Genomic DNA, 20,447 nt, shown 5'->3' with positions numbered 1-20,447 from the left:
CGTACTTGTGAAAATTACTTTTGGGTTCGGGAAGACAATAATTTGGAGTCAAAGTAGTAAGACGTGGTGTTTTAATGATCGTTTGTAAAACCAGACAGCTGATATGTATTTCCATCATGTGTGTCTGCACTTCTTATTATATCGAGTATGAACTATAAGTATAAGAAGCAAAATAAAAGTTTTAAAGTGAAATCAAAATATCATAAACAAGTTTACACTATGTAAAAATTGCTTCATACTATATAGCATTAACTTGAGGAATAAATATTTTCCCTAATGAATTAGCCAAGGGAAAGAAGAGTATTCCAATTAAGAAATTTTACACTGAAATGCTTAAAATGTACAAATATGTACCATTTCAATTATCAGCTATATATTAACACACAGCTCCATTCCTGCTTTGAAAAACTTAACCCATAATATACAAATCAATTCATGTATATTTTAAATTGCATCATTTAAAAAATAAACAGTTCTGCTTCAAAAATATTCAAATATATGTTGCCAAACAAACACATAATCTATCTAAAGAAATATAAATTGTATCAATAGGCCAGTTTTATGAAAAAAAAAAACCTCATAGAAATTAGGTGAAAATTATACTCTCACTTGAATTTATTCTTGCCATTTACAGCTATCGGGTACTCACCGTCCCTTCAGAAACCAGACACGAAATCACTTCACGTTGAATTATTTACCAGTATTTTAGACGAGCATATTCTTTAGGAAAAAGGCAAACCAATGATTCAATTCAAATTTCTTATAAGAAGAAGGGAGATCACTTTTTAGGAGAAAATATACAACAAAAATTTTAACCAAAGCACTGTTACAAATGTGAAGCCAATTGTGAAACTAAATGGCATGTCATTCATAATGCTGCTTTCATATTTTGAAGAATTATCCCAAGATTTAATCTTATCACTTATGCTTTTATTAAGTAAAATTAATCAAGTCTGTAAAATTTTCTAAATTCTTTTTTAGAAAAGATAAGAATTAAAGCTTTTTTCATTGACATAAAATTGAAAGCAGGTTTTATTAATAAAAGCAGTCTAAAAAAACATCTAACTTAAAATTTGAATCACAAGATTTTAATTGATTAAATATTTATAATTTATAAAAAAGCCTTTATCAGAACAGTTTTTCAGGTGTGTTCAAGAAAATTATTGTGATGCTAAATATAAAAGCAAAACCAAAAAAGACAGCTTAAAATTCAAGCGCAAAGACATTCTTTTTTAGCTCTAATTTCAATTTTATTACTAATCTCCGAAATATCCTATTTCCTACGAATTATTCTTACGTAATATATATAATGTAATTTAATATATGGATTTTGAACACAAAATATGAATTCTAAGAGGTGTTTTCTGTTTCATATTCCTAAAAACATAATTTTTAAATAATTTCTCTTTATGTGGAAAAAATTTCAGAAACAGTATCCAATTTACTCAGCAAGTTTGTTAATATCCTTCTGGGTGTTTTTTCCCTTTAGTGTACTCGGTGATTGATGGTAGTTTTGGTTACCTGGATCCCTGCTTTTGAATAGCATGGAAAGGGACTGGTAATTTGATCACTTCGTGTCTGATTTGCTATATAAGAAAAGAAGTATTAGCAAATTGCTAGTTTAATAGAGGCTGCTTAAATCACCGTGGAGGAAGTCTTTATTCTGAGCAAACTGCATTTCAAAAACACACTAGTAGGCTTGTTTGGGCAAATTTGTATGATAAGAACATAAACAAATGAAAAACACTCAGTTTAAGATCACTTCCAGTCATACACAGATGCATGAATGTGCATACACATACACACTTTTTCCTTCCATAAATATGTAAAAAGAAAGGAAAAGGGGAATAATATGATTACTTTTACAAATGGACTAATTTAAGGAATTCAGAGACTACTGTTCATATTTACCTGCCTAGTATGCAATATGCTTATTTTATCTTTAAAATAAAAAAGCTAGGAAAAAGTTTGAGAGAGTTTGATGCCAACACTGGAAACACAAATTTTACAGAAAAAATGAAGAGGCGCTGAGGCAATGTTGCCAGGTTGCACTGGGGAACAGTGAAGCCGTCTCCCAGGGCACTGCTGGGTGAAGACGAGGAGCTCACGTCCTTCACATTCTTCAGTATCAGCTTTCCTAAAGCAGCATAAAGACGTAGGAGGGAAGGTAAAATATTTAAACTCCTTGATGGAGAACTGACCTTAATTTTTCTGCATTCTAAATGAGACTAACAGTTCTGCTTTTCTCAGAATTGAAAATGATGGAAATACTATTATTTTTCTCTGGCTTATTGATTTCTCTGCCTGTATATTCATGAAGTCTTTTAACGACAGAGGATATTCATTCTTCCAACCCCTTCCTCAATTACCTTAAGGCAAGACCTTCTTTCAGATGTGGAAATATCTGCAGGACTGCAGGACAAAGAACTGAGACATTTTCATAGAGTTGATCAAGGGGGAAAAAACGAATTTGCGAGATTCTGTTAAGAGGAAGAAGAGACTAAATGACAACTTTAAATCTGCCACAATCATTTACTAATGTGCTGCTATATCAAATAAGTCTAATTTTTTGACAGCACCAAATTAGATTTATTGCAGAAACTGCTGCATAAATAGCATATGGCTATGTTATACCACCTATTTCAAATTCTGGTAATGTTTCCCCCTCCCCCTGCAAAATGCGTAAATCCAGCCAAGCTAAAAAACCTTCTGTAAAAAAAGAAATACACTAGTTCAAAAACAGATGTAGGAGATCTGGATTTCTTTGTTAAATAATAGTTTTAGCATGAATATCCCAACTCTCTATTTTAAAAAACATGATTCTTTCATAAGTTATTAAATTTAACAGGTCTGTTTTCTCTTTCATTTCTTTCAGAATGACTTAATTTGATTTTTATTTTAAGGTTTTTGTCTCTGAATTAGGCTTAACATTTTGATGTTCAAACTACAGTTTCACGGGGAAAAAAAGAAGGGCAGTGGCTCTGAATCAAATATGGCTTAAATTAGGTTACAAGGAATTATTAAGCATAAATGCATGTATCATATGGCTGTTTTGGGTTTTCATTTGTGAAAGACATATGTGGCAGAAATCATATCAAAAAGTCTTTTCTAACTTTAACTATAGCCTTGATACTGCAAATTCTTTGATGCATAAAATATATAAAGTGATCATTCCATGTGCCACACTGTACACATTAGGACAGTAGACCCATACAGACAGCAATAATCTAAGTTCCACGGAAGCTGGGATTGGAAACACACACATCAAATTCTGAGATGCACAATTCTTCCCTTCTCGATCTCTACCCTGATACCCCGCCACGGCCCAACCGTGATACAATCAACGCAGTTTTTCTTTCTGAACAAAAGTTTCAGTTCTTCCGTAGATGGGAAAGACATTGCAAGGTCTTATCTCAGACCAATGGGCACACCACTGCAAACATCATGGCACGCGGCTACCCCGCAGACTCCCTCTCTGTGGTCAGTCTTCCCAGCTGCCCTATCTGTTACTGTCTGATTAGTTCTGCTAAGGAGCCCCTCCCCTGCCAGCTTTCGTGCCATCTGTTCTACACAAGATGGCTGCTGCCCAGCAACCTAACACTGCCCTCCTACCTGGCACCCGGCTACCATCCTTACCCCAAAGTGCTAACACAGGTTCTCACTGCTGGCAGAGTCAGGATTTCATTACTACTACTTTGACAAGTGCAGGGTTGTTTGTAATTTCTCTTTTATCCTGATTTTGATTGTACAACCGCCTCCCACTGATTCAGTTTGCTTCAGTTTTGTTGCTCACAGATTTTACTCTCCACATTAATCTCCCTCTGGCATGTTACTGCATCTGTTCCTTTTTTATTATTAATTTTCAAATTCCCACCATTTTTGACAAAAAGGAGGTAATCTACACTCTGTTTCTGCCCATTTCATTTTCTTTAATTTGGAAGATAAGTATGAAAGCGTGCCAACGAAGTTAATTCTCCGTTAACAGTTTATTTCCTGGCACCCCTAAGCCTTTGTATATGAAAAACAGATAGGAATGAATGTTGACTGAAGCACAACAACATCGTTGTGACCATTCCTGAATTTAATGAAAAGCAAACATATGAAACAGCATCTAAAAAGTTTATTAGTTACAGGAGTTGTCTCGTGCTGTCACTCTTTCTTCCACTTTTAACAGATAATTCTTTGTGCAAATCAGCCTGCATGCAGGATCTGAGCGTGGGTCCTCTACAGTTCTGACATGGGCTCTATTTTCACTGTAGATGAATTTTATTATCCCCTAACATAATTATTATCTTTCCTCGACTCGCACATTATTAACTAACTCAATAGTGAATGATTCTGAATAAATGCCTTATTTCAGAAATAGGTTAAAACAGAGAACGGCCATCAGTGCAACAAAGCAGATCTTACAGAGCCCCCAGGTTGCAGGGCTGCTTCCAGTAGCTCTTGTTTGACAAACAGTTACCGTCAGGAATGGCAAGGGGGTTTTTCCTCTAAAGACAAAGAGGGCCATTGAAGATTTAGAAGATGGGAAGTCACATATTTAACAATACACTCTCTTTGTGTCCCTATTTTGTCAGCACCACCACCTTGCCAAAAAGGACTCAAGTGATTTGATCCTGCCTCAATTGTCCGAAAGTTTTCTAGATTGAGCAATGCATTGTGACTGCTAATTAATTTATTTTACATGAATTCATATTAATAGCATGGAGTCCCTGAATAGATGAGCAACTCCTCAGATTTACAGAAACGTGAATGAGTTTCAATGATTTTCATACTCATATAGATCCTCATAAAATCACAGTTAAGATCTGTCGGAAATAAAGTACAATCGGAGATTTTTCCCAAGGTGACAGAAGATAATCAGAAACAGAATCAGAACTACTGTCAAGATCAAGCGATGCCCAGCCTGGTGAATCACACTTCAGATCACCTACTGGAAGACCAGCAAATACCGTATACTGCTAAAATCCACTTCTAGCGCCTCATCTTGAAGACCCCCTACCTCCACCCCTTGCATATATTCCAATAGTGACTTGTTACTTTATTTCATATCCTTCTTTTATTGGTATAGTTATATTTATAATAATCACTCTCTCAACATAGGGAGTTCTTCTCGTAAATCTCCTGGTCAGAAATAGGCTTCTTGGAGGTAGACACAATATAGGTGTCAGAGATACATTACTCGGACACAGGTGCCCTCCCTGGAGGAATCTCTTTGATACTCTGCCTGTTTCTCCCCACCCCCACCCACCCTACCGCTTGATCAGGGCAGGATATGTTCAGCCCTCCCACAGGTGAGCCAGGCCTGCTGGGGAGAGGTCATGCAGAACCAAGGTGGGGCAGTCTTCCTCTCAGCTGGACATTGGCTTTATATGATGCTTCCAAATGTTTTCTGACCCATTTAGTACCCACTCTGAGTTCCTGAGTTCAGGGAACTGTATCCTCTTCTCAGCCAATCTAACAGAGTCGTAGCTTAATAAAGATGAGTTTACTTGAATTGGGCCCTGGTCCCCCAAGAGACATGGTCTGAGATGGGCAGCGAGGAGACTGGATAGCCTTCAAGCCTCTTCTTTTCTCAGGATCCTTACAGTGAGCTTTGATTCCAGGATCCATCAATGAATCACTGTATAATCTACTTGTGGGTATCAGGGAAACATTAAATAACAAGTGAGTAATGCCTAATAATTGGTATAACTGACACATTCCATTAGGAAGATGTGTTTAAGAAGAAATTAAACACCATTAAGTCGATGGTTTTTTTTCATACTTGTTTTATTTTAAATTAATATTGGAGATCAGAGCTCTCTTTTTGAAAAATATTCCTTAGGGCTACTAAGATAACAATTCTATGTTTTTGCTTTTTTCTCCTCCTATTTTCATTGAACTTGATGCTCATTGTTGTTGAGTCAGGCAAGTGGTGTGGGCAATCCTTTCTCAGTTTCCTCTGGGCTTCTTCAGAAAATGAGTTGGCTGCTGCCGCCGCCACGCTCCAGGCTGTGGGCCTGTGTGGCAGGGGAGAAGACTGCATCCCCAGTGTCGATTTTCATTGCACACACATTTGGGCTTCACAGAACTGAGAGGAGTGAGCCAGGGAACGTTAAGCAGAACCTACAGAGACATATTCCCTGGCAGCCGCTGACTCTAACCTCTCCTGCCCTGGGCCACACCGAGACCAGGGTTCTTAGCCCCCCAAGCAGGTGGAGCGGAGCGGGCTTGGGCAACATGGTGTCCACCAGAGCAAAAAGAAATGCCTTTTCTTTCCTGGCTCTCTGACAGCCTGTTCTCTCTGATACTGGGTGGGGGAAGGAAAAAAGGATGCAATTTAAAACAGTACCAAGGCCATCTATTTCAAGACTTGAAGATGTTGGTTGCACATATATCCATTTAAAATTATTTTTGACACGTTCTCTGCTTAATTTATTCATGAAAGGAGTACAAGAGAAAAAACAGCTTAACTTTTAAATGGAAACTTTAGGCTAAAAATTCCTCAATAAAACTCAGGAGGAAAAAAAAGATAAAGTTCACTGCAGAATAGCAAGAATACATGTCAATGTTATACTGTCCTCTTCAGATGAAGAGAGATTGGAAGTTTGGTCTTTTGACCTACGCTAGTTGTCACCTGAAGATGAGTGCAGATCCTTCTAAATGCTTCCTAACAGTAAAGAGGAAAGCCAAATTTAGTCATCATTTACAGAGAACCTGCTAAACTTAGCCTGATGCGAAACTTGGTGCTGGAGACACAGAGATGAGAGAGACCTGGTTCCTGCCCATGAACTGAGATCTTACAATCCAAAAGGTACTTCTGTTTAACTTTGAAATATGTTTTGCACTTATTTACGAATGCGAGTTCCAGGGCACAGGCTCTGGAGTCCGATGGACCCAGTTCAAGCCCTGCCTCCTCTACATTCTCCTTCCCTCCTTCCCGGCTATGTGACTTCAATCGCCACCTTTCTAAGACTCAGCTTCCTTGGGCTGGTTGCATGGACTGAGAAGGCAGGGTGTCTCCAACTTCTTGTGTGAAAGATCATTTTTTAAAAATTTCTAATCCTTTGCAAAGCATTAGTTTTGTAAAATAAATACTGGAACAAATTTAAAAAATACAAAACAAAGCCCACTGATCATGCACTTGGGATACTGAGGCAATTTAAAATTGATATAAAATTTCCAAACACTCTCAATTTTTGTACTTATCTCGTTGCAGAGTAGTAACATACAGCTCACCAGAGACCACATTCGTGACGCACTGCTGTAGGGAACCAGGCACAGTGCTTGGCACGTGCTGGACCTTCCTTTATGCATCCTTTACATCTCTTTTTGCACATTTTGAGAGTTCTCTAAATAAAACCACAGAGCAACCCTGTGAAGAACTGGCTATGCCTCCTTGGACTTAGAATATGTTTGCAATGGAGAACATCACTCTCAACCAACAGGAACAGAGATGTACTTTTCTTTCCCTTACTTCTGCTTCAAATCATTCCTTAGTCAAAGGAGAAATCAGGGATTGTATTTTTTGTGTGTGTGAGGAAGATTGGCCCTGAGCTAACATCTGTTGCCAATCCTCCTCCATTTTGTATGTGGAATGCCACCACAGCATGGCTTGATGAGCCATGTAGGTCTGCGCCCAGGATCCAAACCCACGAACCCTGGGCCGCTGAAGCGGAGCACACGAACTTAACCACTACCCCACCAGGCTGTCCCAGGGACTGTATTTTTAAAAATGCAATAGAGGAGACACCTGTTGTTTTATTTAGCCAGGGTCCCTGACACCCTTCCTCTAGGAAGAGCACCTCCCCTCGCTTAGTGCAACTCTCTTCCCTTACTCCTGGGGTTCTGCCGAGATGCCCAGCTGCAGTGCCCAACAGAGTTTGTGTGCATGTGACTCAGTTTGATTAGAAGGGGTGGTTGTGGAACTGAAGGTGTTGAAATTGGAAGTAGAGGAGCTAGGAAGTCACATTCTTACAGTTTGAAATCAAGGGCATCTCCTTTGTGTTCAGTTCAGACAGAAGGATGTGACTCCATGGTGTTGAAGAACCTGAAGGAATGAGCCAATGTTCAGACAGAAGTTGAGCCCTGCGACTGACAATCAGAAAATGATAGCATACTGGTGCTGCCTTGGGGCCTTGGTCCAAGAAACCGTGAGGCCAGCTGCATCTGGATTTTACATGGTCTGGTTATTTAACTAATCGATTCCCTCTTTTGGGTGTCTATTACCTCAACCAAAGAGTCCTGACTCATACTGGTAATCTGGGAGGTCCAAGAACTAAATTCAAGAAAACATTTACAACAATTATTATGTGGAAGCTAAATGCTCTGGAATGCTCTGGAAATGAAGCCCAGAGTAATCTCCCCAAGTAAACCAACCATATAATAAGATAACCTGGTGACTCCTCTTCTAAACCCTTTCTCACTTTCAAAAAGATACAAATACTACAGTTTTTGGATCACAAAAGTAGGTCAGAGCATATAATACCCATTTTATGGACCTCACTTAGATCCCTGCTCTGAGAAAGTACATATCATTGAAAACACTATTTATGTAAAAAGGGAAACAAAAACTTTAAAGGTGGGCCTGCTGACAGAGTTCCACTGGAGCTTGCCGCTTTAATGGCACGTCGGTCTCCCCTGCGCACTTTGTGCAATTCGATTTCCAAATTCTCTGGAAAATAAACAGAAGGCTTCCTGTAGTAATTCCCCTCCAGATCAGATCTGAGAAAATGACGCAGGATTCAAAAGAATGTGCTTCGATACATGCACAATAGGTATTGAGAAGAGCGTCTGCCTCAGTAGTTAATAACAACCACACAAACATCCAGAAACAGTGGTTTTAATACGCATATCATAAAGCAATTGGCCTACGTGGATGTAAATGGCAGTGTTGTGAGAGGGATTTAAATCCTGTAGCTCTTTAACGATGTTTAAACATGTCAAAAACAAATATGTGAAGGTATTTCCACCTTTTTATAAAAGCCTCTCTTTCCTCTTGGGTAAAAATGAAGTGAAGAAGAAGGACGGTTGTATCGTAGGATGTAAATGACTAAAGCAAATGATGACCCAAAGGACACTGTTTTGGAGGAAAAGCCTAAGCCCAGTGTAAAATTCACTGATATCTATTTACATCAGTGTATAATGGAACAGCTAACCTCTATTTCTTTTATAAATTTATGATACTGATTTTCTTGGTTGTCTTTTTGAAAACAATTGCATTAATCCATTTCCCTACTAATCCACATAGAATTACAGCCTGATGGATATAGGTATAGGCTTTGCAGGCAAATTGCTGGGGTTTAAAACCTGCTTCCATAACATATCATCTGTGTGACCTTAGATGAATCATTTTACTTCTCTGGGCCTTAGTTGTGTCAGCTGTAAGACGGGGAAAATCATAGTCTGCGCCTCACAGAGCAATTGGGAGAAGGAAATGAAAGCACTCTGCTCAGTTCCTGGAACCCAGTAGGGCTTCAGTAAATGATGGTCATTGCCTTTAGCCATTGCCTCTATTATTATTTTCCTTATTTATTTATTTATCTATGGATTGATTAACTGATTGGTGAGGAAGATGGTCCCTGAGCTAACCTCTGTGCCAATCTTCCTCTATTTTTTGTATGAGGGATGCTACCACAGCAGGGCTTCAGGAGCAGTGTGTAGGTTGGTGCCCAGAATCTGGGATCTGGGATCCGAACCCATGAACCCCTGGCCACCGAAGCGGAGCACACGTACTTAACCACTATGCCACTGGACTGGCCTCTGCTATCACTTTTTAAAGAGCTAATACACATAGCACGGTTCCAGGCAGATCCTAAGATGAATATATTCTTAACCTCAAAGACATACTTTTAGATAGTTAAATGATAGGTTGTATGTATTTAACTTCCTTTAATGTATACATGTGCACCTCCCAAATGCCATTTTTCCCCCTGGAATTTGCCACAGAATGCCCTTCATTCCCATTTCCCTATATCCAAATGCTACCAAGGTCAGTAAGAAGTTATCGGTCTCTCTGTCCCTGTAATACCTTATCTGGAATCTCCCTTCTGGACTTTATCATTTATCTTACCGACTCTTTGTGTATTTTCTCTTCTTCCCCACCAGCCTATAAGCTTCTGAAGGGCAGCATCTGAAGCTATTTCATGTTTCTATCTCCCATCATCCCTCTCTAACACAGTGTCTTGCAACAGGAAATGCTCCATATGGAATGAGCAAATAAATGAATGGATATTTTTAAATGTGCTTGAAAGTTCATTACGGAAAAGGAAGAAGTCATCTGAATAATACTATAATAATAAAGACATAACTGGAAGAAGGCAGTCTTTCTTTTGTTCTCATGTATGCTAGGCTCTGTATGCTTAATGATCATGTTTATTAGGCACTGGTTTCAAACACTATCACAGGGCCATCTTTTAATTACAGAGAAGTCTAGTTTAAAATTGTGTGTTTGTGTGTGTGCACGTGTGTGTGCGTGTGTCTGTCTGAGGTTTTTAAGTGAGCATATTTAAGTGAGAAGTGTGGTACACTTTACCAACCCTACTTGAATTGTTAGATTGACTCTCATTTATCATTTGATTCCGCTATACTAAAACATATACCTGCATACAAAGTTAAAATTGAAAAAAAACTATTACAAAATCATAATATAGTATCTAGGGACACGCAAAATTCCCAATCAAAAATTTCAGTCTTATCTCCATCTCCTACTTTTTACCCTGATATATCTGAGAAGATACATATATTTATATATCAATACTGGGCTTTGAAAGGTCAGTCATTTGCAATACATTAACCATTCCTATAATAATGACTTACTGAGGCCTAACTCTTTGCAAATGTCTGAGCTAGGTGCTTTGAGAAATATAATATTAATAAGACCTCCCCTCCTTGAAGAATAATACATTCCAGAAGAGAAGAAAATCAGGTACATAAAAAACTTCAGAGTACTAATTTGTTTTTTCAGATTTTCATTTTTCCTGTTTTGAGGAATTCATTCAGTGTGTAGAAAGTGCCTTCAGCTTTAAGGGGGAAGGATCAGAGGGAGACGTGCTCCCCTCTGGCAGGAGTCATCAGGGAGGGCTACAGTGGAAAAATCAGGATTTCAGGGAGACCTGGAAAAGAAGGGAAAATTATAATAGAGCTACAGAAGGTCAAAGGGGTATTCTAGGTGGAGAGGATAGCAAAACAGGAGACAAGTCCAAAAGTGCACAGAGGGCTGCATTTGCTTCAATTTGGCTGGACATCAGCACGAGAGAGGATGAAACTGGGAGCAATGAAATAGGACAGAAGGTTGGAGCCTGTTGGGGAACCTTAACTGCTGGGTGGTCTGGACCTCCTCTAACAGTCAGCACCACAGAAGGTTTCGAGAGCAGGTGACAGGTTAAGGCGGCACTTATGTATACTCACTTGGCAGTGGTTGGCAAAAGAGACTGGAAGGATGTTAGGAGATGATTTCATAACCCTGTGAGAGGTCAGCAGAGCCTACATTATGATGAAGGTAAATGGCAGGTGTGAAAGCCATTTCTACAAAGTCTCTCTGAAGTTCAAACTAAGGAACCATCTTAAAGAATACTCTAAGCAATTTAAATGCCTGACATCTGGAAATAGGAACTTAATAATGGGTTGTCTTAAATCATTGTTAGAATCATTGATTATCAGAGCTAGACGCAAACTTGGAAATCATCTAGTCTAACCTCATTTTATAGGCAAGTAAACAGGTCAAAGAATTAAGGAATTTGTCAAAAGTTGCAGAGTTAGTGACTGCCTGGGGAAGATACTACCACTCAGTTTCCTCAACCATAGGATGCCTCGGGGCTCCCCTATGAAAGGCCTATGGTTTTAATTATTTCACAAAGCATCCTTTGAATCATTCCTTAATCTTTTCTTAGACACTGAAGGCCTCATTTCAGTATCTTCGGCTGGTGGTTCTCCTTCCATGTACTTTAATTTTTTTATTTATTTTTTCCCCCCAAAGCCCCAGTAGATTGTTGTATGTCATAGCTGCACATCCTTCTAGTTGCTGTATGTGGGATGCGGCCTCAGCATGGCCGGATAAGCGGTGCGTCGGTGCACGCCCGGGATCCGAACCCGGGCCACCAGCAGCAGAGCACGTGCACTTAACCGCTAAGCCACAGGGCTGGTCCCTTCCATGTACTTTAAAAGCATTGTCCTCTATATGTGCTTTCGCCCATTTCCTTGGCTACCACCAGCACCTTTACGTACAAGCATCTAGATATGAGCCTCTGGTCCTGGAGCCTTCCCCTCACACCAGACCTCCAATGGACACCTCCACTGGAGTTCCAAGGAAACATATTATTTTCCTCTGTTACTCCTTTTAAGTTCTCTAGTTGGCTTAATGGACCATCTAGTTAACATAGGTTAGAAACCTTGGAGTCACTTTTAACTCTGGCCTCCTATTTGCTACCCTAAATGCTTCTTAAAGGTGCTACTTCCTTTCCATTTTATTGGCACAGCCACAGCCCAGGCCTTCATTACTATTCCCCTGGACTACTGTGTTTATATTTTAATTGGGGCCCCTGTCAATCATCTCTTCCTCAACCAATCTATTTTCAATTGCCTTTCAATTACCTTCTTTAAATTCACATTTGAATCTCTCATAGTTCAAGCTCTCTTGACTTCCACCCTGAATTAAACAGCCTCCTAACTGAAGGGTTGGTAAACTTTTTCTGTAAAGGGCCAGACAGTAAATATTTTAGGCTTTGAGGACCATACTCAACTCTGCCATGATAGTCCCATATATAATACATAAAGGATAATTGTGGCTGTGTCCAATAAAACTTTATTTATGGATGTATAATTTTTATGTCACAAAATATTATTTTTCTCCCAACCATTTAAAAATTTACAAACCATTTTTAGCTCATGAAGCATACAAAAACAGACAATGGGCCATATTTGGCCGATAGTCTATAGCTGCTGACTCGACCCTAATTGGTCTTCCTGTCTCCTACATCAGCGCTCCAAGTTCATTCTCCACACTGCTGTATGAGTCAGGATCCCAACCCAAAAAGCTGATCATGTTGACAGCCCTGCTTAAAATACATATAGAGAAATCTGTTACTCTCAGAATGGCCAAAACTCCAGAATATGGCCCACAAGGCCCCTCCTCTGGTTCCTGCTCCCCTTTCCAGGCTTATCTCCTGCCAAATACCTAACCTGACTGTAGAGTTTATGTTCTCTCCTATCTTTATGTCTTGGCATATATTTTTCCCTCTACCTGAGGTACCCATCTCACCTTTTTCCACTTTGAGAATGCTTATTCCTGAACTCATTAATCAAGATAGCACCCAAACATCTCCTCCTCCAGAAAGCTTTCCCTGACTATCACCTTCATCTCCAATGCAGAATGAGCCAATTCTTCTTCCTATGTGCTCCCGTGTAATCTTTATTTCTATCATTGCACTATTATCACACTCTATTACAACTGTATATAAAGGTCTGGCTCCTTAGTGGAGTGTGAGCAACCTAAGAGTAAGAACTCAAGTCTTATTTTTTTTCTCTACGCCCAGAGGGAAGCAAGGTACTGAAAAGATGGTAGGAGCTCAATAATATTTGTTGACTAAGTGACTGTTATACTTACCAATTGGGTCCTTCAATAACTGCTGAATTTCTGTTTTCCATTTTTAAATTCAGTTAGACAATAAGAGGAAATACCAAAAAAGTGGTAGGTTATTTTTCTTTCAGATTGATCTATAGATTTCTACCCCAGTTTTTAAATTTTCCTTGTCCTGGAAGACTTGGATCCTTATTTCATCATTACTTTATAACATGGTTTTTTCATATTTGATGTTAAACTTTGTTTAGAATATGCCATTCAAAATGAAGAGCTACTCTGTGTGTGGGATTGATTTATTTCAGCTGGTCTACACTGAAAAAGAAAGACAGTTTCTCAGCCACACACTTCAGTTTACTGAGTCAATAAAGAATGGTGAGGGGAAGCTAACTCTAAAAAAACCCAAAAAGTATATCTGAAATATTTAGCCCAACAACCAAGTCACATTTTCAGTGCAAAAGAGAGATATACACAGTTCCTTATATTTATAATTGTCATCTTTAAATTTATGAATGTGGATTTTATAAAACATGAACATAGTGTAAAATGCTTACAAAAGAGTACTGCATTTAGCAAGTAGGTAATTAAGCTTTATTTTCCATAAAACTAGGTTTAAATTTTTGTAGACTTGGTATAAATAAAGCTCAATAGAAAAAGCTTTCTATGGAACCAAGCAAAACCATTTTTCTTAAGAACAAAGGAATTAGTTACCACTAGTCCATTTTTAGCAGTTGCTGCATCTTAATATGGTCTACTTGCAAGACATTGATCTTGTCAGACAGTACAAATTGATACTGCACAGGAAAACTCTCTACAGACTCTGACTTCAGAAATTAACTCTCTGAATAAGACAGAACGGCAAAGGGGGCCAAACCAGCATTAATATTTATTTACTGAAGCCTAGCCACACTGAGACATTAAAAGCTGTCCGATTTCTGTGGTTTAGTAATGCTTAGCACACAAATGGTTGGTTCTCAATTGAAGTCTGAGAAGAAAAATTATTAACTATCATGATGAAGGTAAATTCTGAAACTTCTAAGATTAAATAACCAGAGGAACTATGTTAATATTACATTCTCAGTTCTACAATGACAACACTTCACATGGGCATCCAAAGTTAACATTCTGCAGTATTAAGCAATTTTTTCTTACAAAAGTGTTTTAACTATGGGGATTTTTCCAGATATCACACATGTATAAATGTTTTATTTTCTTTCTTTCTCTTTTTATTTAATTCTTCCTTTCTTCTCTTTTCCTTTCATTGTTTAAAAGGGAAGTTGACAAACCATTTGGAACATTATCATAACAAAATGTTTTTAACAAAGTTTGATTTTAACAGAACTAGAGGCATCTTAACACTAACCCAAAACTTTGGGAGGTTCACCAACCTCTAGATATTTTTTTCTCCAAATGCAGGCTGTTCAAGTGGTGCTTTTCTCCATCTGTTATCATACCGTGCTCAGAATTATATTGTCATATTTAATGTAAAAGGGATCAGTCCCCTTTCATAGTTTAAATTCAACATATTACTATGATTAGATCAGTGTTTCTCTAATTTACAAACTAAACCAAATCTCATAAACTTACATGTGTATTTAGACAAAGTTCTCCATAAAAACTGAAAAGCTAAGAACTGAACAAATCCAAAGTCTTGATCTGAAAAATGAAAAATTGTACTAAAATTTAAAGGGAGAAGAAACCACTTAGTAACAGGAAATATCTACAATCTCTACTTGAATTTTACTCTGCGTATGTGTATTTATGTATATGTGTGTGTGCGTTTGCAATACAGCAAATTACACAATGCTTACTGCCTAAAATGTGTTATTGTTATTTAGGGCTGAGCTATACGTTTACTAAAGTTTTATGACAGTGATGATCACATAACAATATCTCATGACGACACAATGTAACTGGGAACCACGATGCCGTGAGCATGGTCATAATAATGGTTGGGACATGAACAGCGTCAATCCATGTCATCTCTAAATTTTACACTGTCTTTGGACTCAGGTTCCTTATTCTGTATCAGTTACATCTCAGTTTGCCTCTTAGGATGTCTTTTACTTTGTCCCTTTCACAACTGACAGTCTCTGATTATTTTCCTAAATATATTCCTCAGATCCTTCAGTTCAACATTTCTATTAGATGTAGAATTAACAGGAGAGGTAGTGGTGGTGGTAGGAGAAATATGCCGTTGTGCTTATATTGATGGAGAATCACCTAAATATTTGAGCATTGTAGATGAAAGGTTTTGTAATATATCAGTGATTCCCTGCCACACTTATCATTCACATGTCTGGGTGTTTTGCTTGCCACATCTCCACTTTTCTTAATATGCCTGAAAGCTGTGTGTGAATTGAATGACTAAGACGAACTTGAACAACTGTTTGGAAGCCTGTGGCCACGATCAGTGGGATGAAATGGGTGCCTTGGCGTGTAATGGGATTGGGGAGTACCTGGTGAGGTGCAGTTGGTGCTCAGATTCGCCCAGCAGCTGTGTCAGTCTCAGGCACTCCTCTCTGGCCTGGGCTGCCTTCTGCCGCTCCTGTTCCAAGTGCTGCTTGCTTTCACTCAGTTCTAATCTCAATTTCTCTATTTCCTTAGGTAGAGAGAAGAGGGAAAAAGCATCCATAAAGACATGCACTCGAATTCAAAATTATCTCATTTTTATTTTTGCCACGAATTTTAATGTGATGAAAAATTATTAGAAAATTTAGGCTAGCTTCCATCTTATGACAAAGGGAGTTAACACAGCCAAAAATGCACATTAGTGAGGTTTTTTTGGATCGTAGGATGAAGCCTAATTTTAAAAATGAAATGTTTAAATGAAAGGAGTCAAAATGGATAATCTGCACTTTCATTCTAAGGCTCAGTCCCTTTAAAAAATAATGTTAACTTAAAATGTCACTACTTTTAAAATACAACATTTTTGTTTGTGAGATTAGATTCGACACATGCACTGATTTACTTCAAATATGTGACTCTTTATTCAAAAATATATTTACGGTTTCATTTGGACTATTGAAAACCAAATTAAAGGGTAAAATAATTTAGGATATCTTTTAGAAAAATATGAGGTGCAAAAGAAGGCATCATTATGACGTTCAATATTATTTGGAAAAAATAATTTAGAAAAAAAGTACAGCATGAGAACCTTTAAGCATTTAGAGTGCATGAGATTTCTGAGCCAAAATAATATTATATTAAAATTACATTTAAAAAAGCCAACAAAAGTATGCTAAGATTAATAAATATGAACATTTAAAATATATGAAAATTCATGATAGTTTATTGTTTGGTGTCAGGATGCAATTATCCTTATCTTACTGAAATTCAAATATTTCAAAGCAAAAACACCTTATATAGAACATAGTTTTAAATAACATACATTAAAGTAGAAATATTTTTTAAATAATTTATACATTAAGGTAGAAATATTTTACTTATTATAGAACATCTATAAAATTTTTTAAAATGAAAATAAAAGAGACAAATATTCAGACTATTAAGAAGAAAAAGAGGAAAGTAAAGGGTAGAAACATTTTCAAATTCAGCAGAAGGCAAGAAGCAATTTTAATACACAAAAATACAATCCTCTTTTGGAAAACAAAATCATGTCTAATTGGAGTGTTTTAAACTCAGTATTTAAGTACCTTTCAAATTTCCTCATGCTGTTACTCAATATTCTGAACAAGCTCCAACTATATTTAATACATCAGGCAAGATAAACCAAATAATTCATTTTTTAAATATTTATTACACTATAAATATTCAGTTTATCCCCATCAAAACTGTACATTACCAAAATAAAACAACTTACTACAATTTCTCAAATATTGTTTTATTTTAAAAATCCTATGTAATAATGAGTAATATCACTTTCATTCAGAGTAGATTTTCTGTATCTTTCAGATTAGAATACTATATGAAACCGATTTGTTTATTTAACGTATTTTAAACTGTTAAAATTATACCAAAATTATACCAACATATTTCCATCTCATAATTAAATCTGATTAAAGAGATGGAAAAACATAACAGAAAAGTCTATTAAGTTTTACTGGTCTAACATTTATGAAACTAACAAGAGCAAAGAAGTATAGAATTGGAATTATATGTTGACTTTAAAACTTCAAATTTTCATTCATTAATTTTTTATACAGTGCTATATGCAAGAAACTGTATTCAATATTATGGTGGACTCAGGGAGTTTCCATTTCAACGCTCAGGAGTTAACAATTCAGTTGGGTAAATGAGACATATACACACAAAAAGACTATCAAAATACAAAGCATATAAAAAACAGCAAATGAGTATTAGAGAAAGTTCGTGCTTCTCTAGGGCAGATTAGGGATATATCAGCATGGGCAAGAAAAGTGGGAAAGACAGTAAGAGCACATAAATTCATGGAATGATAGATTAGACCACATAATGAAAGGTCTCGAATTCTACATTAATAAAGCCATATTTTTCTTACGGATAATGAGGAGATATTAATGGTTTAAACAGGTATGCAATATAAGAGAAGTTGAGCTTAAAAAAACTGGATCAATGTGTATGATCAATTTAAGAGGGCAGAGACTGGCAGTACGGAGACCACAAAAAGAGAGCTGCAATATTCCAGACATGAGGAGTAGACACTTAGAAACATAAAGAGAACATGGTGAGTATATGGAAATAAAAGGAGAGCTATTGAGAGATATCAAAGATCTCTAGAATTTTGAAGTGAGAGGATATCAAAGAACTACAGAAATAGAAAATGTATAAAATTCTAAAGTTTCTTAAAAAGAAAAGATGGAATAATTTTTATAAGCTCTATGCAACAATAACAATGTATGCTGCTTTCTTATTCTCATGTAATAAAAAGTCAAAGGCTGCACTGAAAGCCAGTCAAACATAGAGATAAAGAACACGGGCCCAAGAGTCAACATGAATCAGGGTTTCAGACACAGCTCTGGCATTTTCCAGCTCTGTGACCTTGGACAAATCACTCAACTGTTATTCAGTGTCTTCAGTCTAAAATGGGAGTGATAACTGTAGCAAGCTACTAAAACTACTGTAAAGACTAAATGAGATGATGAGTATTCAGCAGAGTGCCTAGCACATAGTAAAAGAGGAATAAAAGACAGCTGGTATCATTATTATTACTGATTTTTTGTCTATCTTTCAAGAACAGCTAAGAAGTAAGTAGAAAAAAATGACCTGCCTAAGGATACATGGTTATCACTGAGGACTAAAGAGTTCTTGATTTAATTCAAGATTTCTGCCATAAAGCACTATTTTGGTGAAAACTGAACAATATTATAATTTCAAAATGCACAAAGCTTTTTTGTTAGGAAAACGGAAAATTACTGCCTGTTTCTGATTATCTGTGCCAGAACAAGAGCTTATTGGTGCAGATAATCAAAATCAACAAATAATCTAACCAGCTGGACCAGGGCTCAACACTTACTCCCTTAGTCAGGAAAATCTGCCATGGCACCAACTCCAACAGTTAGAGGAGGAATCTCTCGCCAGAAATGCCACGCTCCCACTGGCAGGATAACCCTTCGCCTCACCCAACTAGGTCAGAGCTGCTTCCCTGGCCGTATGTAGTGGCTCAGGGATGAAAGACCAACAACACTCATAGGTCAATTGAACATGAATCTCAAAGCACACTATTAAGCTGCCATGTCTACAATGCAGTTAGATGTGGCCATCTTTTGGCTAACTGGGCAAAGACAAATCCAGATGGCTTTACACTTTACCAAAAGGTATAATTCAAGCCATGAATGTAACCACCAGAACAACCAAAAGTTGAAACCATTAAAAGTGGCTACCTCAGGAGAATAGTACCAAGGACGACAGGATATGGTTTCTTAATCATGGACATATGTAACTTTATTTTTATTATTTATTAAATTGTCTTATCAAAGTAATGCACCTAATTTAAGTCAAATAGTACTCAATTGCTCATAATAAAGAAGGGCAGTGCCCACGCACTCTACCCTCACCCATCTCCAAGCCTTATCCTCAACAGCACACACTATCCACTCTTCCGACATTTATCTTCATATTTTTAAATGACATACTTACAACGCTATTTCTTGATTTTGTAGTATTAGACATGCTCTATTGACTTCCTATGTTAAAAAAGATAATGATTTAGGTCTCTTATATCACTCGCCCAACATCCCCAGCTCATATAACAATTTTGGCTAAATCATTAGTCAGTAGTTCACTTACATTATAATGATTATAGAAATACTGTTCACTACTGAGACAAGTATTATTTTTCTTAAATTAATTTTCTTGTACAATGTTTTATTACTTCTGGAATTAACTGCCAATTTTTAATAGTTTATTTTTCTAGGTAACTACCATTTTTTCCCAAATGTTCAAACAGACTTGTCAAATACCCATCAATAACACTTTTTTGAATAATGAAACACATCAGATAAATTATCAGTTCCTTTTAAATTTTTTCTCTTAGATACATCCTTCTTGGGCCTTATGTCTGGCCTAGTTAATCTCTTTCCTGGGTCAAACCTTACCCATACTCCTATTAGAGTTCCCTGTTTTCTGGGTTGTAAATCATCCTGTTTTTCAGTTTATTCCCCTTTCGGTTGAAGTACATTCTCCAGGTAACTTTCATAAGCAAGGGTACATGACTAACACACTTTTAAAAAGTATCTGTATGCCTGAAAATGCAGTTATTCTGTACATATTCTTGATAGTTTGGCTGGGTATAAAAATCTATGTGGTAATCAATTTTCATTTAGGATTTTTAAGAAGCTAATCCACTGCTTCAAGATTCTAATACTACAATTGAAAAGCCCTATGCCATTCTGATTTCTAACGCTTGGTCTATGATTTGTTTTTTTGTTTCTGAAAGCTTTTATAA

At 37.1% G+C, this 20,447-nt stretch overlaps 1 protein-coding gene across 4 annotated transcripts in view; it reads right to left on the bottom strand.

Moving 5' to 3' along the window:
- Positions 1 to 20,447, bottom strand: part of SDCCAG8 (SHH signaling and ciliogenesis regulator SDCCAG8) — a 227,839-nt gene that overhangs the window by 109,237 nt on the left and 98,155 nt on the right. For all 4 annotated transcript variants that reach the window (XM_004439590.3, XM_087424486.1, XM_087424487.1 and 1 more), the window contains one exon: positions 16,021 to 16,163. In XM_004439590.3, coding sequence (XP_004439647.1) covers positions 16,021 to 16,163 — 143 coding nt within the window. The remainder of the gene's footprint in view (positions 1 to 16,020; positions 16,164 to 20,447) is intronic.

Source organism: Ceratotherium simum, chromosome 36, assembly GCF_057802395.1.
Source record: "Ceratotherium simum simum isolate JZ-2026a chromosome 36, ASM5780239v1, whole genome shotgun sequence".
Taxonomy (NCBI): Eukaryota; Metazoa; Chordata; class Mammalia; order Perissodactyla; family Rhinocerotidae; genus Ceratotherium; species Ceratotherium simum.
Note: the sequence above shows the minus strand (reverse complement) of the source record. Positions and strands in the feature narration are given on the sequence as shown.